This window comes from Falco naumanni, chromosome 4 (genome assembly GCF_017639655.2).
Source record: "Falco naumanni isolate bFalNau1 chromosome 4, bFalNau1.pat, whole genome shotgun sequence".
Taxonomy (NCBI): Eukaryota; Metazoa; Chordata; class Aves; order Falconiformes; family Falconidae; genus Falco; species Falco naumanni.
Window position 1 is genome coordinate 22,021,335 of NC_054057.1, and position 27,712 is coordinate 22,049,046.

The 27,712-nt window shown below is 38.5% G+C and overlaps 1 protein-coding gene across 1 annotated transcript in view; it reads left to right on the top strand.

Moving 5' to 3' along the window:
* Window positions 1–27,712, top strand: part of POU6F2 (POU class 6 homeobox 2) — a 250,195-nt gene that overhangs the window by 181,992 nt on the left and 40,491 nt on the right. Inside the window, exon 5 of the mRNA XM_040593708.1 lies at window positions 13,167–13,313. Coding sequence (XP_040449642.1) covers window positions 13,167–13,313 — 147 coding nt within the window. The remainder of the gene's footprint in view (window positions 1–13,166; window positions 13,314–27,712) is intronic.

Genomic DNA, 27,712 nt, shown 5'->3' on the forward strand with positions numbered 1-27,712 from the left:
CTGAAATAAGAAAACTGGTTTTAATTTGGATCTTGCCTTACTTTAGTACATGTGCATGAATGATCCAGTCCTAATGGACTTTCAGATGTATTATCTAAAGAGAAAACAAACAAACAATCAGGATGAAAGAAAGTGAGTTTTATTATTCTCATTTTTCGGGCAGGAAATTAAAGAAATGAGATACATGGAAGAATTGGATCCCTAGTGAGATTTCCAGTTCTCTACCCAGGTACCCTAATCACAAGACTTCCTTCGTCCTCAAACATAATTATTACTATTTCCATCTCATATACTTTGGAAAGTTTTTCATGTTTCCACATGAAATACTAATTTTCTAACCCTGAACTTTCCTTTTAAGCAAAATCAATGAAAAGCTATTGTTGCTTTTACAGATGCCAGAAAGAATTATTACCATCATAGGCAACAATAAAAAAGATATTTTCACCCTCGGTAGATTGAATTACTGAGAAATAACCTTATAATTACTGTATAAAACACCCTGTTTTAACACTGTTTTTAATATCCATAAAGTTTCTGATTTATTTTTCACAAGGCAGCATCAATGCGCTAAATTCTACCTTGCTCTAAGCTGGTGCAATTATGCTGGCCTCTGCGGGACTACACCTGTTGCACTGACGGCTCTTTAGAGATATGCAATTTTGGGATGAATATTAGTTAGGAGCAAAGAGAGAGGTCGTATCTCACATTGATTTAAATAAGCAATGTAATTTTCTTGAAATCAAAAGAAATACTTTGGAATCCTAACAGTATATCAGGTAAATCTGCTTTAAATTAGGTCTTTGTCGGAGCAGTGGGGAGAAGCCTTTTGCTATCCCCTAGTGTGGGATACACCAGAGGAAATGTCGGGGAACTCTTGACTGAACTCGGCAAATGGACCCTTGTCCATTGCTCCCTGCAGATCTTGTTTGAGATGCCTTAACAACCTGCAAGGCTCAACCAGCTCATGGTCTTCAGGAGAGAGAAAGGATGTTACCCCCTCAGCACACTCACATTCCTCTCCTGCAGCTGCCACTGAAAAAAAAGCTCCTGGACCCATGCAAAAGTAACAACTTCTGGTTGAGTTTAGGCTGTCGATCTTGTTTCCCTGTTGTAGCCGGTTGATGTTCACCAGGTCTTCTGCAAGCCAGAGTCCTTGTCTGTCTCTCTGACATGAGGCAAAGAGGGTGGTGCCTGCCTAACGATTGCTCTTGGGGGAAGAGGAACCAATTTGATGCAGAATGACTGCGCCCTCGTCTTGTGTGCGGTTAACGCGTACTTAAAACTAGGCCAATCCCTCTTCCGTTTGTCTGTTTTCTCCTGGCATGGTAAGAAACCAGGCGAGTGTCCTCTGTGACATTCCTTTTTTCAAGGGGATGTATTCAGCTTTAAGTTTGGAAAGCAAACAGCACATATGTCATATTTTATAGGGAGTATTTGTGTTATTGGATGCACAAGTAACTTGAACGTGATGGGTGTAGGGAGAAAGTCCTGCCTCGGTTGCACGCAGGCTGGATTCACCACGGTCTCTGCCTTGTTGAAAGTGCATTAGAACAGCAGCATTGTGGGCTGAGTTGCCTGCAAAAACATTTGTGGCCCTTGCCTTGACCCTCTCACTTACCAGTAGCACCCACCAGTACCGGTGGCTGCGAAGAGGCTGGCAGACTGCACCCTTTTCAAAGGTATATTTTGGCAAATAGGGACGTATATAGATGTTCCTCCCACCCCAAAATGCGTGAGAATAAAAAAAGGCACGTAAGAATGATTTCTTTGAAATGAAGCATTTCCACCCAATTTATAAAACACCCATCTGTGAGGGTGATCCATTTTACATTTCCTTCCAAGAAATCATTTTGGTCTGAACTAAATGTTTCATGTGACCTAAAATTTATTTCTTTTCATATTTTTTTTTTCACTTCAGGTCTGCTTGAACTGTGTTTTGCTGTCGTTTTGGGTTTCTTTTCTAAGGGGGTGAGTAGGGTGTTTCGAGGGAATTTTTCAGTCTGCATATAGAAAAATCCATTAGTTTCACAGCTGTAGGTGTAAATTTTGACTTTTTACTTCAATGGATAGCTTCTCTAGCTTACAGTGGCATAAATGGGGAGAAAAAAAAAAAAGAAAAAAATCAGGCCTTTGGGGAGACTATTTGATTTAAATAATATATCAGTGTAATTAGGTAATTATAGTATTTCAAATGAGAGTATCATTGCCTCCCCTTATTGCAGATTTGAAGCCTATAATAAATGGAAGGGGCTGATTCTTACAGCAGTTACCACTGTTCTAACCAAATGCAACTCTGCTGACCTCATTAAACTTACACCAGATTTATATCCTGGTGGAGAAAAATAAGAATCAGACCAAGAACTTGGAACTTATGTTATTTTTAGCACAAAAAATCCCTTGTTTTGTAAAGCACAAGAATCGCTAGAGGGCCCATAAATATTTTGTGAATCTGGTCAACAGATAAAAGTAGAAAATACTTAGAACATGAAGAAATTCATCTGTCTGTCTATTGACAGTGCCTTATGGAAGAACAAGAGTCTAGGTACAATAAGGCAATAATGAATTTAATGAAAAAGTTACAGACATTCAGGTTGTAAGCTGAGCTGCTGTTGAAAAAGATAGTACATATTTTTGCCCATATAGCAGAATTCTTTGGCTGAATGTCTATGAGTAGATTTCCATTGATAATAAATATGGAGGAAATTATTTATTGTAACTGATAATTAGACTTTCCCCAGGCTATGCATTCAGCCAGTAGCAGATATTGAATAATAACCTAGGCATTATTTCTGACATTCTGCTTCCACACACAAAAGAAGAGGATGAGAGGAGCTAAACCTTGCCGTCAGCATAGGGGTAAATTAATATTTGCATGTGATTTTCTGTCACACCCCATGTTTACCTGTGAAGCAGAAAACTCACAGTCACAAGAGCACACTAACACAAACTCTCTCGAGTTTACCTAGCACTTCGTTAGGACTTGCATGCAGGCTAACTTTAAGGAGTCGTCACAGGATCTCAGCCTCAGATTTTAACCAATTCGGAATTGATCCTTGCAGCAAAAAAAAAAAAATTAAAAAAAATTCTTCAGTTTATACTTGCAGTCATCACTCACATTCAGTTCTTCTGTTACCTCAAGCAATATGGAGCTGTGCCTTTGTTATAAGAGGATCTCAGTTTCATATACCCTCTTGCCATCAATTTATAGTGCCTAGCACAGTGGCAATTGCAAAGACCTCAGAAACAATACATTCCTAGCCTATATGTTTTTAATTATATTTCCAAGTTTCATTTGCTGTTGGCAACTTGACGTTATTTTGATTTTGCTGGGGTGAAATATATGAGTTTCAAATACAGCTTTGAAATTGATTAGGAATTAATATGGCAGCATTACAGACACAGTAGATTTACTGCTGCTTTGCAGCTCTGTGTGAACTCCCATATGGAAAACCTATTGTGACCGGATCCAGAGTGACATTGAACAAAGTGACTGAGACTGGAGATAAGAGATCAGAGGAAAGGAATCAAATAGGTAAAAGCAGGAGAGTCTATCATGGCAAAAAAAAATTATACCCACCACCCAAAAAAAAACCCAGGGAGGAGTCACAGGAAAGGTGGGATTATGAAGAAAAGAAGAAAAAAAAAGAAAAAAAAAAGGAAAAGAAAAAGGCTTTGAAGGCATCCAGTACATTTAAAATAACTGGTAAATGTTTTGTGCACCTTTCAGAACGTTAACAAAATTAAACCTGGTGTCACCTATTGATGCTGAGCACAGCACAGCCCCACACAGCACGCCTAAGTACACTGGCAGTGCTGCTTCTAGGGCAGGGCTTGCAGCTCATTTTTGGGAGCAGGTTTCATGCTGACACCAAATGAGATGGAAGTGCCTGGAAGGAGAGAGGGTTTTCTCTGTGGAAATGTTACACATCTGGCTGCATTACACTGTTAACTCTTCTGCCTTTCCTCTTCTGTAGGAGCTGCATTGAGGGCACAAATTTTGGCATTGTTTATATGTAGCTTTATGTACAGAGCAGGACTGCTGGTGAAAAAGAGAATAGTGGGTGTATGTGTGAATAAGCAGTGGCTTTAAAGTGCTGTAGTCAGTCTCGTGTTAGCTAGTGGCTTCTTACATGTTTACAGTCAAATGAAGCCTTTCAAAGATGAATGTAGCAGGAGGCTGCTGCCATCTGAGATGCAATATGCTCGCATAGTGCTGGTGCAAGGAGAGGGAGTGCAGGCTCACAAGTGTTCATTGCTCTATCTTCAGACAAGGAGCAGCAGCAGTAACCTCCCCATTGACACACAGACAGCAAACAGGTGAACAAAGTCATATTCCCACTCTGTTGCTGGGCACTCAAAACTGTGCTAAAGTAATAAAACAGTGCCCCAAGGAAAATGTTAACAGTATCCTGCTTAGTGACCCCAGCATCCTTTTCTGCATGCCCTCTCCTCTCAGGCTTTCGCTCAAGTTTCTTGTTGTAGTGGCTATCACTCACTCCTTGTATTTATTTTCTTAGAAATGTGGGTTTGACTTCAAGGTTTTCAATCTAAATGCTTCTTTCAATTAAATGCTTCTTTCAATTTTGTTCACACTTCTCAAACTTCACTTGGTCTACTGATATTTCAGTAAAACCTAAATGTCTAATTAAAAATTGGTGTCTCAACTGATCTGATATCTCATGTATTCTCAATGAAATCTGGAAAATAGAGAACTCAAACATGTTATCAATTAAAGTGTTTATGTCATTTTGACTGTGGGGTGAATTGATGTAACCACAGAAGATTAAATCCTTCCAGTTTTCTAGATACGGATATTCAGGACCAGATTTGGAATTTGGACTCACCTGTATCTTTGCCAGCAATCTTCCCACTGCGCTCAGGAGCCATCTGTACTGTTCTCCAACTTTGTATCACATCGGTGCATCTAGTAAGGTCAAGTTTGGAGCTGAAAGCAGTGAAAAGTAAAATACTCTACATAATTCCAGTTTTAGATCGAATCTTGTTCACATTTAAGTCAGTGAGACTTCAGTGTAAGCACTTAGCTTACATGGAAGTAGACGTATTTTGTGATGCTATTACATTACAAATAAATGAAAGTATCCAGATGTATTTCCAGCTTCAATAATGATCTTTGCAAAGCAGTTGGCTTAGAATTTTTAAAGAAGCCTTATGCGTGTTCTCAGTCAGCAGTGTGCCCCTAAGTGTTAAGTAGGATATATTCTTCAAAGGGCAAAAGAGAAGGTCTGTACCTAAAAGTCTGATTTTTAATATGAATATTCAAATAAACAGTTTCAGGCATGTATAATAAGGTTGCATAAAACAAGACTGTTTCAGAAACATTTTCTCAAATATCTGACATAAAGCGTCATATTATCATGGTGTGACCTCACATTTTAACATTTATATATGCAAATGGACATATTTGCATGTGCACATGCCATTCACACTTTCAAATTAAAGGCAAATAAATGTTTTAGATTAAGGAGATTAATTTGGTGTGTCTCACGGTTGACACACTTTCTACAGAGACTAGATCACTGAGACCCAAGTGCTGGGCTGTTATCCGAGAAGACAGATGGCAATTTCCTTTTGATAAGAGTTCATTTTTTTAGCAGCAAGGGAGCCCTGAAGTAACCATTTTTCTTGTGGGGAAAGCATCTTTCAGAAGCCAGATAAATCATTCCAAAATAGACAAACACAGGAAGCGAGGAACTAATCAGCCTGAAATGAGCTGAGTTGCAGCCCCTTTCAGAAAGTTTAGGAGATGCTCTTTGCTTCCATTCTTGCCACACATGGCAACTACTTCAGAAAATTAGAGAATCCAGATTATTTTTTCATCAATCTTTCCTCTTTTATTATCACCCATACAATTTATGATAAGTAGCAATGCAAAATTTCAAGTCAGATCAGGTAGTTTGTTTGCAGAATGTTTACATCATGCATAAAATAAAGTTATAGGTATTTTAAAGGCTGCATAAACATAAAGGTGACTAACAACACTAAACCAAGATGGTTCTGTTATATTAAAATGTGGAACAGTATGTGCCAGCTTATAGAAATCTGGATTTTTTTCATACTTGTAAGTTATAAATGTGGACAGCCAGGAACTCACAGGATGAGGGTCTGTGGGTAGTCTAAGTACTGACCTGCTGCTAGAGTCAGTCAGCTACTCTTTGTAGTTATTTATATTTAAATATTTATATTAATTTTTTTTATTCTTTTTTTTGGTAAACATATAAGACCCAGCCTCAGACATGCTGACACCTTTGGCTGAGTCTGTCTTGTAGGATTAGACCCAAACAGGAGCCTTCTCCTCTAGTTCCCTTTCCTCTCTTTTTTTGTGTCACTAATAGAGCAGAAATGAAAATGGCTCAGGTAGTTTCCACTCACTCCTTGCCTGTACCCTAATGTGTTCCTCATTATTCATGTCTCCAGCAGTTTGGTCCTAGGGATCTGGGAATGATGTCCGCTCTTTATTTGCTTTGCCATGGCTTTATTAAAAATGCGCCTTTTTTTTTTTATTGTTATTTTGTAAATTGTTCCCGTAGTTTCTTAGACTGGTTCCAATTTGACCAGCAGCACCTTGTTTACAAAAATATTGTGAGGAATTTTGTGCATCTTCCTCTATCCATGTCATTTCAAGGCGTGCATGAGCACTGTGCGCTTCCCATCACCTCAGGTCGCGTCGCTTTGCATTGAATCAAGTCATGTCGCATCAGTGATACCACTATCAGTACTTAATCCTGATAGAAAATTCAGCATAGATTTAGACAGCAAATAGCTCAGCCACAATAAATGTATATAATGAGCAGATTAAGTATCTATGAGAACCAGATATTTTAAGTGTCCCTGGCAAGTTGGTGCTTTCAGATATTCCAATCTCCTTGTCTCTACACTGTATTCTGCATATAAATTACTGATATATGTGCATATACTAAAATGTCTGTCTAAGCAGCCTGGTTGGAACTCATACCATCTACAACCATTTGCAAATATAGGCCTGTGTGGTTTTGAAAGAACCAGGCATTATTGGATGGGTCTGGATATTGTAATAACTACATTGTATAGTTTATAGGTTGATCGTATTGCCAGCACTGCACAAAAAAGAAATGTTGACAGATTTAATTGTTTTTTTGGGATTTGCTTCAAACATTTGCCTGCTGGGGCATTTTTTCAAAGATTTATGCATGATTAGGCTCTGTGACAGCCATTTTATCAGACATTTTGCCCTGTTGTTCATTTATAAAAGTTAAATGTTGTAATTATCCTGTCACATAATCTAAAAAGAAGGGAGGGGAGGGATAAAAAAAAAATAATCTCTAACCAATATCTAAAACATACAGGGTTTCCAAAATATTTGGTCACAGTATCTTTTTTGATAAAATTCACTTCTTTTGGTTTATGTCACCTATGTATTCTTAGTTTTCTTGGGATCTGCATGTTTACAGGTTTCTTGAAAATTTAACTTATTTTTGCTTCAGACCCTAAAAATGAATTAAACGGTCAGAGCTCAGGCACCCACAGTTGAAAAATTTGGCTGCAAAATTCTATATAAATGCTAAGTGGTCTTATTCTTGATTATTACAAATATTTATTTGGCACTCATTGCTGTGGTATCTAGGTGCTCTCCCAGGATTAAATTGAAGTAGTCTTTCCAGTGCCTTTTTTAAAATACCTTCAGGGTTTTTAAGATGCAGTGTAGGTCCAGGAAGCTATCCGCTGGTACAAGATACATGTGCATATTGAAGACAGTTAGGAATATAACCATTAAAGCTATGTAAAGAATTTGCCAGAAGAGCTACTAGGGACTTTCAGGGAAACAGTACTTCTGCACCAATTTGTTCATGTTTAGAAACCAGGCGTATGGGTATCTAGGTTGGACTGCTCTGCTTCTGTGTCTTCAAGGTATTGAAGACACTTGCATATTGTTAGATATAGTCTACAGTTACTGTAATGGGACGGTGTGGTGGGTTAGCTGTGGCTAACAGCCAAACACCCCCCCAGCTGCTCACTCGCTGCCTCAGGGGGACGGGGGGAAAATAGGATGAGAAAGCTCATGGATCAAGGTAGAAAGACTGCTTTCCCATCACTGTTGCAAGCAAAACAGACTCAATGTAGGGAAAATTAACTTTAATTTGTTGCCAATTAAAATAGATATAAGTAGTGAGAAACAAAAAGACTAACATTAAAACAACTTCCCTTCCCCCTCTCCCATACTTATCTTCACTCTTGACTCCCCTACCCACCCCCAGTGTTGCAGGGGGCGTGGGCAGCTATGGGCAGTCCATAACAGCTCCTCTCTGATGCTCTTTCCTCCTCACACTTTTCCCCTGCTTTTGCCTGGGCTCTCCACAGATCACAGTTCTCATCAGGAAATATCCATCTGCTCCAGTGAGGGATCCTCCAAGGGCTGTGGTGGGGATACCTGCTCTGCTGTGAAGCACCTTTTCCTTCTCCTCCTTTCTCTGACCTTGGTGTTCCCTCTGTTGTGTTCATTCATTTTTTTCCCCCTCTTTCTCTGCAGCTCTCCTGCTACCAAAACATTGCCATCTACACCCAATACAGCTGATAGTGCTGGTCACGGCAACGAAAAAGGTGTCAGAATATCATCAGAAGCCTGTGCTCAGCTTGAAATAGTCTTTTTCTCTTGAGGGCAAGTGACTACTACCCAGAATCTGGCTCATGACTGACTGAAAAAAAGGGGAATAAAACCTACTAGACTTAAACGTGTAATTCTCTCATAATGTAAACACAGATTAAATTCACATAGATTCTCATTTAAAAATTCCTACAAAAGCAAATGCCATGCTAATAAAAATTTTATTTCTGTGATCATTTTTCACATAGCCTGGATAGAAAAGAAAAATGTCATGTTTTTCAGATTGAAAGCCATTGCTGAATTCTTCTCAGCTTCTAGAGTTATTTAAATTAAAGGATATTTCTGTTTTCCCTTGAAAAGCATTGGCTTAGGCAAACACTCTCAGTAGCCGGTGAGCAGCTGATCTAGTAGGGTGTTGCTCCCTACTTAGAAGGGATTGTCTTTTAGAAAGGAGAACGTAAGGGACTGAGGATCTGTCAGTCCCTAATCAAATATACTGCTTTTCTACACTAATTTAATCTCTGGGAGATACCCAGAAATGTGATTTATTTTTTTAACAGCCTTCCTAAATAACACTGATACTGTTTTGTACAATAAAGTTATGCCTGCTGTTACCCCACAGTATGTCCCTCCATTCTGCATTGCTGCACTCAGATAGTGTTATCTTCACTCAGCCTCACTCACAAACCCTTTAGAAAACACAGGAGATCTAACTTTATTCTTGCACTGGCACTACATAAAGTGACCTTACCTTGCAGGTTACAGGCCCTTTTTTTCATATGATGCTCTGGCATCCTGAAGTGTCTCGGCTTTTCATCAGTCAAACCATTTGGGTTTTTTTTTTATATTTGTTGAATGAGTGATACTGTAATGAGTAAAGCTGGCTCTTTGATGTCCAGACCAGGGGAATGACAGTCCAGTAAGGTATGCCCTTTATAGGGAAAAATGGAATTGCCGTATAGGCTATCAAATCTGATCTTGTATTCAACGATACATGAATGCTTGATCAGTTTCTCACAGAAGTTCACTGGGATACTAAGTTAGCTTTGGAAAAAACAGAGGGGAAGAGGGTATTCTTCCAGAAGAAAAAAGTATTTGTGGCTCTCATGAAAGCTGCATGCAGCACTGACTCTACCACACTTTCCATGAAATGTTCTTTCTGAAGACTGTTACTTAACCCTAGAAAATCTCACTTCACATGTCACACTTCTAGGATCTTGTAAGCAGTGCCTCTTTCATCCCCCATCATTTTACAGGTTACTTGTATTTGTGTGAGTTCTGTTTGCTGCAGTGGAATGGCCCCTGTTACACTGAGTTAGAGTAGAACAACTTTCATATGCTTTTCCTGTAAAAGTTCAGCTTTAGGAAGTCAGAAAAATGTACTGAAGCTACTCAGTTACTACAAGATTCTTCCTCATAAAGTTTGCTTCCCCATATAATCATGTCATTAGTGGAGGCATCCATGAGAAGGCTGGCCTGTCACTTTAAACTAAGATCGCTATTACCTGCTCTTAGGGTTGGTGTTTTGAGTGGGAGCAGAAATCTGGGCACTGGAATTGACAGCTCCAAATGTCTCAGCCTTCCAAATTAAATCATTGTTTAAATACAGAAACAAAATGAGAAGCAGCCTTTCTGGGATCTTTCATACTATATTTCTAATATTTCCAATAAGTATCCTCAGGGACCCAACCTGCACTGAGAAATAGCATAAACCTCTCCAGTCAGAGATTTTATTTGTACAATAAAAGCAAGATACAATGTGTTGCAAGTTAACGTTGGTGTACAGACACAATGAAACGAGGTGTATTTCTCCATCCCCAATTTGCACATTATAAAAGGGGTCAATTTAACAGAGTGTAGCTTGCAGTCAACAGCTTCCCAAAATGCTCAAAGAAAAATGCATCTTCTCATTTGTAATCAGACTTATGAATAAATAGAGATGTTTTTATATGCACTTAGAAGTCTCTTATCCTGTGAGTTGGCCCATTCACTGTGATTTTTCCTGGAACATGGTACTACCCAGGGTACCTATGCATATCATAGCGTCTGCCATCATTTTTAATAAGTAGCTTATCTCTGTGATGCAACTAAAAGCAATCCTGAGTGTCTCCAGGGTTTGTTGTAATTAAATTTTATTGTTGTATTTGAAAATGTACAGTTTTTGAAAACTGGAGAAAAAAAAAAAATAGAAAGGAGATTCTAGGGGGTGATAGTTTGATTTTTAGAAGGTTTTAACCCTTTGTAGTTTCCAGGTTACTTATGCTCCCCAAGTAGCTGTTCCTATACACAGCTGAAGCCGTAAACTACAGCAGATAGTGTAGTTTATTAGCTGGTGTCAGGAAATTGTGCGAAGATTATCGTTTACACTTGCAGTCAAATGCTGTAGGATCATAGGTGCAGTGATCTGTGAGTTCCTAATGAGGGTGTAGAAGACCTTTTGTGAAAGTCTTACACTTTTGCTGCTGCCCCTTTCTTCTCCAAGTAGTTACAGCTACAAGGGAATTACTCCAAGTCCCAGTGCTGCCCATGCAGTGCTGCGGAGAGAGGCAGGGTTTACCAGCTTCTGATCTGGACAATAAAGAAATGTCACTGTTTTGAGCAGAAAACTGACACGTTTATCAGCTGTCTGGTGGTGTACAGCCATGCTCAGGCACCACCATCCAAGTCACTGATGAGTGCATGCGTTTGGGCTCACACCTCGTGCGGTCAAAGGAAGTTGCGCTCTGCATTCAGGGACTGAGCTTCTCCTTGGTTGTTGTGCCCATCTCTGCTCTCTTTGCAGTTTGTCAGGACTGCTAATCAAGCAGTCATTTCAGTTTCCTTCTTTGTGTTTCAGTCCTGCTCGATTTCCTTGCCATGGGATGCTGCAGACTGGTTTTGCAGACTCATATAACAATTTTTTCCAAATCAGAATATTTCCTCCTACAATGTCATCTTTTCTGTCCAACATTGCTACTAATCTTTATTTAGTTATTTGCTGTACAATTTCTAGCGGGATTGGATGAGCCCAAGGTACCCCTTTAGGCAACACTTTATATCAAGGTTCAATTTATAAATACTTCATGAAGGGCTAATGAATGATTAATAGATGTTTTAATGTATGACCAATCAATTGTAGATTTTGCGACATCCTACAGACAAGTAGGTTTCTTATAAGCATAGATTATAACCATATCTGACATCTTCTACTGATGGGCTTCTAAACATCTATAACATACACACCACTCATATCTGTAACATGCTTAAAACATCTACTAATCACTGATTAATTTTTTATAACCTATTTTGAAGTAGAGTACATCCCTTACTGGTGTCTGTGACTCTCCGTTTCTATAGGACTGATAATTTACTCATCATCTAAGGACTCAGAACTCCTACCAATTTCAGCTCAAAAATTAAGCTTTTCTGAGTCAGCTTCAGCATTTTCATCTCATGCAAAGAAAAAAAAATGTCTTTACTGTCCCCAGGCTTTTTTCTCCCTCGAATTTCTAGCTACTTTACCCTGCTAACATGCGTTTTGCAAGCTCTGCTAAAATGAGATGATTCTTAGGGGGCAAACCCACATTTAAATACATTTTCAGCCTGCTGAACTGAGTTTGCTTGATTATTCTGGGACAGCTTTCCCAGTGATGATGGTTCCCAGCTTTTTGTTTTGGTTTTTTTTGGTCACCCCCGTGTGCTTAGTTCAGAGTTGGTCCATTCTCAGAAATGGATGAGAAAATATAAACTTCACAAGAATCCACTGAACAAAGCATCTCCCAGAGGACATTTGACTCTGACAGAGGAACACACATTTTGTATGTTTGATAAACCCAGGGGTTGATAGGAGTACTCCTCTGTGGGATTCCCCTAGCCTCCTGGGGTGAGAGGCATGACTGTCCTCTATGCTTTTTGTGGAGCACCCAGGTAGAACCGACTGCAGTGGGCAGCACAGCACGCTTCCTGAGAATTTGTGAGTCCTGCAATTAATCATTTGCAGTTGAGAATGAGCAAGCTGCTTAGTATCATATTTTGCAAGTAAATTCTGAATGTTTAGTCACTTTCTACTGAACTTTATCATGGGGTTAAGTCTTCTGCTGTGATTTATCGAGATGTTGAGAGCAATTCTTTAATGATATAAATTAAAAGGATCTGCAGGTTTTTCTGGGGTCATTGGTAAAATAACCTCAGTTCTGAGTGTCCCCAAGTAAATATCCAACTCCCATTCACATCAGGATCTAATCTTTCACTGATTGCTGTTTACAGCAGGATTAGGCTGCTACACCTGCGGCATTAGCACATACAACCTAAAGAAACACATCAAGTATAATAATGATAATAAAAAAGAATAAAGAGTAAAAAAAAAAAGATATATTCTTCAATATTAACATGAAATTTGCTCTGGCTTTTTGAAAATTGTTCATTGTTAAAGACACCGAAGCCTCAGAATTAAGAACTTCTCAAAAATACTCAAACTCTTGGAACAGACAGTTTTTCACCCATGTTAGCACAATCACTTTTACGTTATGCTGTTAACATTCTGTGTTTACTGGGGGGTTTACCATGATCTTTTCTTTCCTTTTTTCAGCTGGTTAATAATCCGCTAGCAAGCCAAGCAGCAGCGGCTGCAGCAGCAGCAGCCATGGGCTCAATAGCAAGCTCCCAGGCCTTTGGCAATGCCCTCTCCAGTCTTCAGGGGGTCACAGGTCAACTTGTCACTAATGCACAAGGACAGGTGAGTAGAAGATGGAGCAAACTGTGAATTCTGATGCAGGCGGATCTTGGGACAAAAATGAGTTCCGCTCGTATGACAGCAATTTAAAAGTGCATATTGAAGATAAATAAATATTGATTTGCCAGACAAGGTAAGAAATGGAAAGTCTGAGAACTGGGAGGAACTTAGGGGCTGTTAGAAAGGGTTTTCAAGCCAGAAGAGGCTTAGGATTCATTTTATTTTAATTCAACCTTTTGAAAAGATCACGAGAGCGCAATAATAAGGTATTTTAAAAGCTCAAAAGCTCTATGATTCTTAACATACCATCTGTCTTCTTCCACTTATATATGCCTAATAACAGACAGCCATATTAAAGTGCTACTGTACTATTAAGATTACACTTTTTTGCAAATTGTAGAACTCCTGTATTACTTTATTTCTAAAAAAGTATTAATGTTTTAAGTAAAGGAACACAACTGAAAATGTAAGGAAGTATCTGAGATGTGTTTAACTGGGCGGCTTACTCATTTGCTGATTAATTAAGTTAAACAACTTGCATTGAATCTGCCAGTCTGTAATGCACATTTGGGAGAAACTTTGCTTTAAAGAAACTTCTCCAAACAGAAACTTGAGCAATGTTTATGGCATGTCTAAGAGAGAGATTGTGTGTTACCTGCATTTGCAAGCTGTTTATTTGTTGCAAACCATTTCCATTTCAGTCTTAATATGATGCAGAAAGATATGCATCTGAATCCATATATATATATAAAAATAATTCCATTGATGCAGCATGCTTAAGTAGCTTTTAGATTGTAGCCACTGTCATTCTTTATTGCATTTACTAGAACTGAAATTAACACAACTGCTTGTTTCACATAACGTCACTGCAACAAATCTGTCAATATAGCTTATGACTGGACATGGTAACCGAGTCATTTGAATGTCATTATTCTAAATGCTACAAATTGGGCATACAGTGATATCTGCAGTGCTTGTGTGGATGTTGGGCCCTGGTAAACATTCACTGAAATGATGCAGCTTGGATGATATGTGAATCTAAAGTTTAGTTTCTACTTTTACTGTTTGCTATGGGGAAAAAAAAAACCACAAAGAGCAGGTTTTTTCCTGGTAATTTTATATCACCATGTTATTTAATTGGAACAGTGGGGACATTTTTTTATTTTGGCTCATTAAAAAATAAAACACAACACTTTGTAGGAGTCCCCTATTTTTTAACATAAGACATAAACAGAGATGCATCCTGAGCTTCACTATCACCATCCAACTCCCAGGAAAAAAAAATGCTGACCTTGTTATATTTACTGGGTGGGTGCAGAATTGTTCCATCACTACCCCGAGGGTTGAACGATGGAGCTTGTCAAAGTGAGGTCTTATCTAATGAATCATCTTATCGCAGGTGCACACCACACATATTAAAGGAGGATTGTATGAACAATGTGCCCTCTACAATAACCTTTCAATGTCTACTTTAACCCTTGTTTCAATCCCTTTTCATCAAAGGATCATTTTATGCAGCCAGCTTTAAATGGAGGCTCTCAAAAGCCTATTAAGATTTCTGGAGGGATGGGGTATTGGTTTGGAAGAAAAGTTGGTTATAATACCTATAACTCATAGTCAGATCAGCTCCAACCTAGAAGCCTGCTTATTTCTATCTGTGCTCCAGAAATGGTTCACAATTGCCACACATGAGCCACTTGGCACCCAAGGTGTTCATTGTAAGAGCTGAAGATATAAACCCAGACTAGTTTTTGGATAGTTTTCCCTTTACACGTTCTCCACAGAAAACATAAGCAAAGTGTGGCCATTCATTATATGTTTTAAAAAACTACTACTGTGAAGATATCACTGAATGAAACTATAGATACCCTCAGGCTGATCTTGTTTATTCCACACGTAATGTAAAGTCCAATAATTCCACAGGTTGCAGAGAAAGAGAAAGAAAGAATCGTCCCTATTGCTGGATAAAATTACGGAACCTATATGTTCACCTAGCTCTTTTACATAAGGGCTTTTTATTCTTGTTTTTACAAATTTTCCTTGGTTTATAATCAGCACTGAAGACCTTACCAAGGTATAGATAAATATTGGTAATGAGTGTGTATTTTTAATACCATATATTTATGATATAATATATTTATGTTTTTTTTATATACCATATACCCATTTTTATAATATTCAGCGTAAACCCATATTGCTTAGAGGACACTTCTGAAACTGTCTACCAAACAGGACTATTCAGTGTAATTAAACTACATTCCAAAGTTAAATTACATTTCCATCAAATTATTAATATTATAGCAACTAAACAAGAACTGAGAGTCATGTGTCTTCAAAATTGGGAGTGTAAGTGAATAGTAACTTGCGTTTCTGAATGATCTTCTTGGACTCATTAAGGACCTGGATTTCCATCGTACATTAAGAATCTTCCCTTTGAAAATTGCCCCTTTCAAAGAATCACAAGTGTGACACCCAAATTTCACTCCTGCAAATATAAGGCTGGATGACTTACCAGGCTGTTTGTATGTGCAATCTTTGTAATTATTAGCTGCTTCTGTTACAGATATTCAGGGCTTGTAAATGTCCATCTGTCTGGCTAAATATATGATGATCAGTAATCCCTGGAGGCATTAAGCTGTAGGTCAAATCCAAGATCCTATGCCAAATTTAGGGAAATGATCTTTTGAATGACATATGGCATGGCCTTAATTCCCAATGGTCTAGGATTTCTTGCAGTCACAGTAACAAAATTATGCATATTAACAATTACCTATATAGCATATTCTTATTAATTTAATTATGGAATTCACAGTTATGGTTTTGTTTTGGTTTTTTTTTTTTTGCTTTGGAAGCAATATGAACTGTAATACCAGAGCTCCCCAAGACCACTGTAGCAGAGATCTAATCCATTGCAATAATATGATTAGATCACCTGATTAATTTGATATAGTACAGGTAGAGGATTCTAAATCAAATTTTCATTTTCAGAGGCATATTATGAAGACCTATTGGCCCATGCAACACTGCTTACATTCTGTTTGCCCTCAGCACTTTCCAGGAAGCATTTGCAGGACTGGACTTTCATATCTTAAATTTCATGAGCAGGGTAGCAGAATTGCTAGATTCCATCCTGTCAGTAGATACACTGATCTCAAAGGGATGCTGTCTATCCACTCGGTTTCAGCCTGCCCTTCAAGTAGGATCCTAGTGCCATTGCTGCACTTGGATTCTTCAGAGATGTAACAACCAGACGTTTCTCTTCTTTTGTTATTGCAAAAGAAAGAAAATATTAGGAGTTTTGAGTGGGTTTTACTATATCTATTAAGTACATGAAATGTGCATTTTGACAGTTTTATTAACCTTAGTAAGGAGATGAACCAAGAAATATGGAAGCAAGGTTGATGCTTCTGGTTTCCATAAGCGCTACGGGCAGGCCAGCGTCCTACTTGACAGAAACATAGCACTTCACCGTCATCAGTTGTGTCCATGTAAGTCCCTTGACTTCAACAGGGTCAAATACATTTTAGCTGAGTCCTCAGTTTAGTTCCTTTCTTCTTAATTCAGCAATTGCAAAATAGCATTTTACCATAAAGTGTAAAAGCGTAGTATGGCAAGAGCTGGCATTGTGAACTATCTTGTGGTTAAAGAGGGTGATACATTCTATATCCTGGTAGGTTGTTAAGAAAGCCTAAGTATGGTGTAATTGTTCACTACATACTTTAATTGAACAGTGAGTTTAATTGGGATGGCATCAGTATAATCGAAGAATCCCTTGGAGGAACTTGAGCTTCATTGTGCCCATGCCTTGCTCTTTAGGTGTGAAAAACCTCCTGTATATGAAAAACCTTGAGTAGAGCTCCACCCTGGCAATTAACAAAAAATAACTAATTTTTGAGGGTTGTAGTCCACAAGTAGATCAGCAAACTAAATAGAAGAGAGGGGCATTGTTGATCCAATTAGATAATGGGAGTACTTTGGTTCTCATTATTCTGATGAGAGGGTACACGTCTGCTCTTTGAGCTTCTTGATGGTAAATGGTGCTAATGAGGCCTGATGGATTCCCTGCTCCTAACAAGCCTCTCAGCAGTGCGAGTGATTACAATGGAGATAGATTTGATGGGATGCGCTCCCTTTTGTAGTGTCTCAGCTGCTGACACTCTGCGACATAATCAGGTCACAGAGCCGGTCACAGCCATCAGCAAAAGCCATAGCTCTATCCCTCATTATTAAAGTGCATTATTCAGTTCCAGGCCTTCACAATTCTGCCAAGGGCCTTTTCTTCTTCTTCTTTTTTTGTTAAGCATCAGTTCTCAAACACAAGAGTTAATAAAATCATCAGCTAAAGAACTAGTAAATTAAAGAAATGGAAATAAAGCACTCCCTTTCAAATTCGTTGAAGGATCACAATTAAATAAGCAGGGAATTTCTCATCACCACACACTGTACAGTACAATGTATTATGTCATGTGCAATAAAAACACAGAATAGGATTTTAAGAAATAGCATTGTCCTCTTTGTAGACTGGCTTGGAAAGTGCTAAAGTAGCTTTCATTCTGAAGGAAATTTCTGTCTTCCCAACTATTATATACTATTGTGTACATGCAGGTATCATTATTTTCACAGTTTAACTACTTTTTTTCTGAAATGTTAAGAATTACTTGCAAACTGAGTTTATAATACTAAGCGTAGCAGCTGTCTGCCTTAGTTAAAGTGTCTGAGGACACAACCTGGAAATATACAAAAGGCCACAGCGCTAGGACTGACCGCTCTGTTCCCATAGACAAGGTCATTGCCTTCTTTTGGAGGGTGAGCTAATTACAAAATGATGTGGAAAAAGGTGATTGTGACTTTTTCTTTCTACTGTGATGTTCAGTTGGGGCAACCTGCCCTTTAAAAGAAAATACACTTTTAAAATCCAAGGTAGATTTTAATGCAGTTTAGTTAAACAGGTGAGAAAAAAATGAGTGGAGAGCCCAATTTTTATTCTTCATTTATTTATTTATTAACTTTTTGTTTCAGTTTCATTTCAGCTGATTATGAGCAGGTTTCAGCTAAACAGACGTAAGATACTCTAATACTGCAATGTAAACTTTTGCAGGGATTTACACTGTTTCTGTGGAATCACTGAAGTACATATCCAGTGACAACAGTATAATATTGTGTATAGGTACAACCGAAGGGTTTAATACATAGCTGCTTTTTGTATTATTATTACTATTAGTCTTGTTCACCTCCACAATTGTTCCTCCTCCTTGCCAGTAGAGTATGCTTATCATAGCAAATTATGTATACGCAATGTTGCTTGTAAAACTTCCAGTTCTCTTGAACCACAGATACAAGAACCTCTTTGACAGCTACAGGTCAAAGTACAAAGTTGGTGTTGTCAAATTAGCAGTCATCTCCAAGAAGGTGCATAGAGACTGGCAGGTCACCTAGGTGTTTGGTGGGGTTTTTTTACACTAACCAGTAACCTTGGAAGCTATCAATGAGAATGCCAGGTGGGCCTCCTTATGGGACATAAAAAAGGATGCTGGTCATTTGTTGGGGTTTTTTGTGGGTTTTTTAACTCTACCTGAATTTCTAGGAGGCTCAAAGCCATGTAATGTATGACACTCCTCAAAGTTCTTCTGCATCTGTGCAATTCGTACTGTTCTCCAGGTGTGCAGTGTCCATTAACCTTTTCTCTTAACAAGCATTAGCATTGCTACGTCTTTCGGCTGTGCAGCTCTAATACATGCTAACCACTAATGTGTTAGCCCTCACAAAATCTAGCAGTGTTCACAAAATTCTAAACAATAATTGTTTGAATAGTGACTGCTAACAGTGTCTTCCCAGGGGTAAGACTGACAGAAATCTAAGTGGGTGGTATTAGAATGGTATATATTAAGGAAATTTCATCACCAGCCTGAGACAATAAGAAGAGGTGCATTTTAAGGGAGAAGATAGAGGGAGGGATTGTAACACTCAGATAATACTAGCATTTAAGAACATTCCATGGAAAACCCATTGCCGGGGGAATCTGTTTTGATGGACCTTCATATTAACATATTGAATTTCTACTGGGTGGGGTCTGACTCTCTGTTTTCCCCTTCAAAGTTTCAGTGGGCTGAATACATACAGTTCTGCTGTTTGCAGGAAGAAAAGGGCACATACTATGAGAAAAGGTCAGTTGTAAGGAAGATAATTTTTTTTCCCATTGGTTTTCTCTCCCCACAGCTAAACATCAAGGAGGCTGGTTGTTTAATTACCTCCCATGTGAATTTGAATCAAAAGACAAATAATTGTTTTAACATACTTTTGCTGACTGTGTATTTTACTGCACTGTTTATCTAACCTCAACTTTAGCCACAGTGGCATAAATGTAAAAATGTATGGACCAAACTCTCAGGTCATGCAAACTGGTAGTTTCATTGAAATGGACTGACAGAAAGTGAGGCTAATTATACCTAAACAAGAGTCAGCTAGTCTATTTTGTCTATTTTAGGCAATGATCACTAACAAATTTTGGATCTCCACAAATGTGAACAACTGTGAAACCCATATCCACATTTTTTAGAACAGTGGTGAAATGTAGAACAGTTACCATCTGCAACATGGAACAGTGATATTCAATTAGCCCCTCATAATATCAAGAAGTTCAAAACCACTGTTGTGCCATCATATTTAACGGGGGAATCTAACTTTCCCACAGGTTAAAAAAAAATAGGTCAGGGCAAAAAAGCTTCAGAAATTGAATTACCCGAAGAGCCAACCATTGCAAAAACATAGTAAGAACAACTCACAACCTCTTTGGACAAAGAGCTTTAAAGTAGAAGCACCACCACTTTCCCCAAAAGCTCCAAGAAAAAGAATACTAGGAAGGAGTATTTCAGACTAGGTGATGAGATGAAGTCAAACCTCTAATACAGGAGGCTTTAACAGTGCCAAAAAACTACCAAGAAAAGAGCTGGTATGTTAAATAATATTTGCTGCAAACAGCAATTACAAGGGCAATGCTAATTTAAGAAGAGCACAGAACTTTACCTTACTCAAAAATACATACTGGAGCCATATTGGATGACAGCTGAAATCTCCAAACGTATTTACTGAGGAAAGGTTAATTGCATGTTTAAATTTCAATCAGCTTGAAAATGATCAGCGTCTGTCCAGCAAGGCCACTGAAATTTCTTTCATCTAGCTTGCAAAAAATCTTATTTTGAGTACTAAACTTCAGATTTCTTGCCTCTTGCCTGGATCTCTGCCCAAGGTGCTGTATTTCGAACGCAGATTTTTTCAGAGGTGCCCAAGTCTTATTTTCAAAAGCAACTTACATACCTGTAAGAGCCTGAGTTTCCCTCAGTCAGTGTTACGAGTCTTAGTGCTTGAAGGCATGTCTTTGTGCTGTACTGGAGCACTGCAAGCAAACGCCAAGAGACAATATATTTATATCTCTCGTTGCCATACTAGCACAAATACCAGGAGCCAAAACCCTTGGTAGGATGGTGGTTATGTGTGGACTAATTAATTCTGCTTCTCAACAAGGTGACATAGGATGTAGCTCATTAGTTACTTGCTCTGGGGTCCTGGTAGCACTCTGTAGTACGTGGAGTAAATATACTTTGAAGAGAGCCTTAAAAGCCTGAAGCATTTAGGTACTTTTGAAAATGTTATTCACTAATCTAAATTAATTATTTCAAGTCAGAAGTACAAGACATACCTGTCCTTATGTCATTGCCTTCTTAATTACTTTTGCATGGAGGAGAAAAACCACCCTATCTACTAGTACAGCTTAGTTCAGGTAGTTCAAACTACCATTTTCATGAAAGCTGAGCAGTAACTAAAAGAAGCACCTACCACTCCTATAATCTGTTCATCTTAACATCATGAGGTGGTTATAAGCATGGCAAATGTTCATTGTTATCGCCAGTGACATATATCACAGTCAATGAAATCTTTCTGCTCCGTGGAGGTTCTTACACTGCTCTCCTTATCATCATATCTTATCACCTTCTCGTAACACATTAAGAAACATGACTAGTGACTGTCACAAATTGGTCATCCACCCAGGAGAACCTTGTAGAATAGAGTCACCTGTTTGATAAGGACATTTGGTTTTGTCTTTGTTAGGAATCTCTTTCTTTGTTTCAATTTCCTTTTAAAGTTATGTTTTCATTTGGGTTTAAAAATCTTTATGAGGGGTTTTTGAGAAATGCATATTGCATTACAGAAAGTCAGATAACAGAAATGTACTTAGCCTTTGCAGCAAAATGTGGTGAAGCCAGAGGTGATAAACCAAGAAAGGTTCCTCAGCTACTCGTGGAATTCATTCCAAGTCCTTGAAATTTCCCTGAAAACAAATTCTGCTGTGCACAGAGAAGATTTGACAATTATTATCCTGGAAGACTGAATTTGGTAATTACAGATTTCATCCGGGAGCATTAGGTGGCCATTTAGATTCCTGGGAACCAGGCCACAGAGGAACTTGAAGACAAAGGCTGAAGTTTTCCTAAATTAATTGAGAATTCTTTAAAGTGACAAAAACAAAGCAGTGGACAGAGTTGATGTGTGTAGATGGTGCTGAGAAATGTGCTTTCTGTATTACTGATGTTTCCTAAATGGTGTGTCATGCTCAGGAATAAATTGCATCACTGCGTGTCTTCAGGAGTTGACAAAGTTGAGAACAATTGGAGGCCACATCATTGTCCAACCAGAGATGATGGAACTCCTGCTGTATGAGATTCACATTAGAGTGGAGTCCAAGACTATTCTTAATTTGGGAATTCTTCTTTAGACTGTCCAGAGCTTCTTTGAGGGAATGTTCTGCATGTTGAAGTATAGGAAGGCTGTAGGAAAGCAGAGGACATAGTGGACCAAATCTGAGAATTTGAGTTATCTTTCAAATGTGCCTCATTTCTGAAAAATAAACAGATTATAGTTCTTTGTATAACATGATGCTTAGTTTTGCTTAGATTTTATCTAATTTATCCTGTATATAACAAGTGTTCTTTCCCAGTGTCAGAATTTTACTTTCTGCTCAACTGGCATTGATGTCAGAAAAAAGAAAACCAAGGGCTATTTGGGCAAAGGGGGAAAAAAGCCAGATCACTCTGTCAAAAGTGGAAGTTGATGCAGAATGCTAAATGTTGAAGGTCCTTGACTGGCTGGTAAAGCACTGCTGCTGATTTGGAATTTCTTAGAAGTCATAAGCGTTCATGCATAAATGAAGGCCACTGGCTTTCTTGATGGGCTGCAGCCTTGACATCTGTATGTAAATGCCTTACAGATGCAGGTGAGGAGAGGTAATCTGGGGCTCCCATGTTTGCAGTACAGTCAGTATTTGTTTCAAAATCTGAAAGGACAAGGAGTCCAGATATTTTAGGAATATTTTGTGAAGAATTTGAAAATGAAAAAATACATCTTCCCTGAGCAGTTTTTACATGAAGAGGAGAAAATTGTAGTAGTACTTGATTAATTTGATAGTAAGCCAGCAACTGGGTTGTATTGATGCAGGTTCATAGTGATAACCAGCCAGGTGCAGACCCATAGGCTTCTGCGTGCAGACCCACAAGCCTCCAAGTAGCACACTGAACAGGAGTTGTCCTGTAAGGGGAAGGATTCACTGTCTTCTGGTTTGAATCTAGAGTATCGCAAAGAATGGTGCGATGTCTTTTCCTATGTGTTGATCTGTGAACAGTGGCAGGGCAAGTTCAAGCAGAAAAAAAATCACGGTCCTAACCATGAATGGACATTCAATCTATCTTTCTAAAAGTATATCTCAGTTTGTCATTTTTCTTCAGATACTGGCAGTGTTAAGCTTCAGCGTCTATGTATGCAAATGGCCCAGATATCAAAAAGAAAAAAAGGACTTTGAAATATCTATGCCAATGTTATTAAATATATATGATTTTTAAAGTACCTTTTTCACTTAAACTTCCTTCTTTTCACATTAATTAAATATTATCTCTAGGATAAGTATCTCTCATAGAAGATTAATGTATTATTGTCACATAATAATGGAACAGAATGACAGAATCTCTTTCCTTAAGCACAGAAAAGAACTTATTAATATAAAGAAAACACTCACAGCCCTTGAGCAATTCTGTCTCTGCTTCATAGAGAGCCTTTCCTAGCCTCCCCTCATGTTTAGCTTCATGCTAGAGATTCAAGGAAGCAATACATATATCCTGGCAGTTTAAAATAATCCACTTTTCAGGACATAATTTAATATCAAGACATGAGGTACCCAGTATCCAAATATACATTCATTTTAATGTTTGACGCATCAAATACTCTGGCATAGCCAAGTTTCAAAATAAATGGTTTGTTTTAGAGGTTGGATATGTCATATTAGCATCCACACAGCAGATAGAGAAATAGATCAGAGAGTGATCAGGACATCAGGGAGACAGTTTAGAGAGAGATGAGAGAGACCAGGTACATCTTGTAATGTTAAAAAAGCTAGCTAGCAAGAAAGAAATTGTATAAATAGGTCATTGCAGCCCAACTGAAAAAAAAAAGTTTAATTTTAACTTGTTAGTCATCATCTCCAGAGGCCTAATCCACTCCCTTCGTTGCAGGCTGTGCATTAAGCTGAGATATGTCTTACTTGATAGCAGATAGACAGCCTCAAAGTGAAAAGATGATATCAGGCTCATGCGGTGCGCTTTACTTTGAGGGGGAATCGGCACCATTTGCCATGCTAAACTTTCTCTCGGCTTTCCTTCTCAACTCTTTCTTTTAGCCTTAGCTTGTTGTCATCTGTCCTGGTTTTACTCTTTCAGTTCCTTCCATGACTGGAAGCATAAACCCATGTGGAAACAAGAGCATGGATACCTGGTGCCAATGTCGGTGACAGATCACCAGACATCCCAAGGTATCTAGATCCCTCATTCCTGTTCTACTTACCCTATCCCTATCGCTGCCTTTTACTGACAACAGCTCTTTGCCACACGCTGTACCTGGGATTCAGTTAGTTAAACAAAGGTCTTTAGTCCCATTTTAGATATTGTACAATACTCCTTGAGGCCTTCTGTGGCCAATCCAGAAAAATGCTCTTCCCTGTAAGTCTTATTGCCATAACCTGCCAAAATCCTAAAACATTTCAAATAGAGCAATGTCCACGTTTTTTCCAATTCAGTTGCTTCCCACTTACATGAACACCTGCATCTGTGTGGATGCACACACACAGAGGTGAACATATGCTTACCTGGACCTCTATGCTCATCTCCTCAGGAAAGATACAAGTACCTACAGGGACCCCAAATTACAAATAATTTCATTACCTCCTTGAGTCACACTTCTGTCTCTAGGATCTGTTGAACTTTTATTCTGGTGACAAATGAACTAAACCTTCTCATCTTGGCAAGCTCTCTTTTATCTCAGAACTCTCTTTAGTGTAATGTTAGAAGTGTGTAATCATGACTGTACACAGGTCATAATTGTCTGCAATCTATTAACTGGGGAATAAAACTAGGCCTGTGTTTTTCTAAGGGTTCGTTTTCTCACCAAGGTGTGTTACTGAATGACTGCATAAAGGGAGTTAAAGGATGCTGTGTGTTTACACTCTTCCCTTTCACTACTAGGAGGTACCATGTAGACTGATACTATTGGCAGCTCTGCCCAAGAGGCCAGAGTGAAATATTTAAAAGATCACCAAAATTGAGGGGTTTTAGCAGAATTGCGTGGGAAATATTTCCCAACCCTTTCCCACAGGATGGCATGGTCAGCCTGTTTCTTGACATGTCCCTTATGTTGATGAACATCACCTGCACAGACCCTTCCAAAGTGTTGGGAGGTTACTTTCATTTGTAGGTGTTTAAATCACATCTTCTGGCATCTGCACTATAGATGTGTTAATTTCAATTGTACAGATACTGATGTATAGGCTTTATATGTGCAGTCTCTCACTATTATTACTACCACCTACAGTGCACCACTCTATATATTTGAATATACATGTTGTTCTTCTGGACAGTTTGTATACCTAAGAGTATGCCTCTCGTAACTCTGATAACACTGAAATGCCCCAGCCATCATACCTACTGTTCAGGTAAAGACACATGTACGAGGCAGTCACCCATCTTTGCTCACAAGTAGATAGATGAATTTGAAAACAGAAGTTGTTTGTGGGCATTCGGCTAAAGCAGAAAGTTTACGAATGTATGGCCATGGATGTAACGTGAGAGGATGGGTAAATCATAAGGTACTCACCTTTGAATGAAAATAACACGTAACTGGCATTAGCAAAGAACACCACATTCTTCTCTACCACAGCAGAGAGTTTTTGCCACAACAGCCAAGACAAAAACCTGCCTGGAAACTGTGATTAAATAGTTAATGACTGCTTAGAACAGTTAAGACTTCAATTTTTTAGTTTTCTTCACAAAGGTCCAAAGAGAAAAAAACTACCTGATGGTGTCAGTTCACTAGGTACAGAGAGGCAAAGGAAGCCCTGATACAATTCTCATCTGTGAAGTCTGAGCTGATTGAAAATGTTCTGAAATTGCAGCCACAAACTATGGTTTTATTGTAGTATAATGGGTATTGGAAGGGAGTACAGGAGAAAAACTGCACAATGCTTTTGCCAGCTTCTCAGTTAGGGTAATTATTTTAAATCTGAATGTTAAGACCTAGAAGTATTGGTAACATGCAGAAGCATTTGCCTGTTCAAATGCCTTCATGCTTCTCTTACGTACAATGATGAACAGTTAGAACTTTGCTTACATGGAAGTCCTTAACCAACTATGTAGTACATCTTGTATGTTGAGAGTTAAATGTCACAAGTAATTATGCTGCAACCAAAGCCTTTATTTCTGAATACAGATAAAAATGTATATGTTAGATATTACTGAATCGGGCTCAAATTCTCATAACCTGATCCATCACTGGAAAGGGCCCCTCCTGAAAAACATTTACTGAAGCAAGTTGTACCCTTGGCTCGCTCTTGCCTTTTACTTCTTAAAATCATATGCAGTGAAAAGAGGGAACAAACATGAATGATGCATGCCTGATTCACTAAATCACTATGGTCTCTGGCAACAGCACAAATGTAGAAATTTTTAAATCGGCCTCGTACTACCCAACAAATGATGCAAGAGGAGCCCTCAAAGAACACAGAGTGAGGGGAGATAAATGGCCATCATGTCAAGAAGGCAATTTCTCACTGAGTTTGCACAGAACATGGAAATTTGACTTCCAAGAGATGGTTGGGGAATCTTTCTAATAAATCTTCAGTCCACAGGCATTGCTGTGTCCTTTTTTTAAACTCCCTTTTTAAGAGCTATGTAAGTTATACCCTCCCCAGTGAAATCTGTCAAGATATTACCAGTCAAGTGAAGTAATTTAAGTGAATCATCTCTGTCTCTATGTTTATGTTCGTGATAGGCAGGGATGGTCGAACAGGTAAACAGGTTTCGTTTTGTGCATGTGTTGAACGGCTTTTCAACCAGTGAGGTCTTCTCAAAGCCTTGTCTTATTTTAGTAGTAACTCACATAGGAAGAAAAAAAATGAAAGAAAGGCTGAGCTTCTTCCCAGGAAAAAGCTTCTGTGCTTTATTAATATTATTATTTAGGTTTTCAAAAGATTATCTTATCCTTCATTTTTGTACAGCTGAGATATTCGGATGGTCAATAAAAAGACAACTGTTTTCCAAATTACTTAGAGGCTGTAGGTCCATATTAGAATTGACTGATCCTCAGCAGAGTCCTGCATCAATTTAGACTCCTGACTTTGAATTCCTTTTCCCTAATTTTAACAACATGAAAGTTAGTTTAGGCTGCATCAAATCTAAGCTAGTTCTCTGTCATTGCTGAAAGAAATAGACACTCTTGAAGAACAAAACATCTCACTGATCTCAGGCATGCGTTTTAGGCTGAGATTAATCACCTTGCAGAGATTCTTCTCTCTCTGCATTGACTGGAAAGAGCTTGAATGGCAGTCTACAACTGGACTTATAATGTTAGGTGGCTAACATTAAATGACATAAATTCCATCCTTAGAATACCACACACCAGTTATTGTTAATGGGACTTGGGTCATTTTGATAGTGTTATGCTTAAGCTCCCCATGGCAGTCATAGGAGTTTTAACTCAAATCCTGCTAGCAGCTGATGATGGCCGTGCAGAACTCGGCACTGGATGGCCTGGCTTATTTTTGGGTTGTGTCTAGAGGCAGTCCTCTATTTTTGTGAACTTGTGCTCCTGTTTTGCTTGCTTGCTTCTTTGTGTTTCCTGAATAAATAGAGAAGTAGCATCCCAGAGACCAAGGTAATGGTATCTGTTTGAATTATTTAAAACATAGTTAACTTTACTGATACTTTAACTAAACAACGATTAGCAATGTGAAGGGAGGGTCTTTCTGTTAAGTATCTTTTCTTTCAATTAAGATTAAGTATTTAATCTGTAGGATATTGTTATTTAAAAAT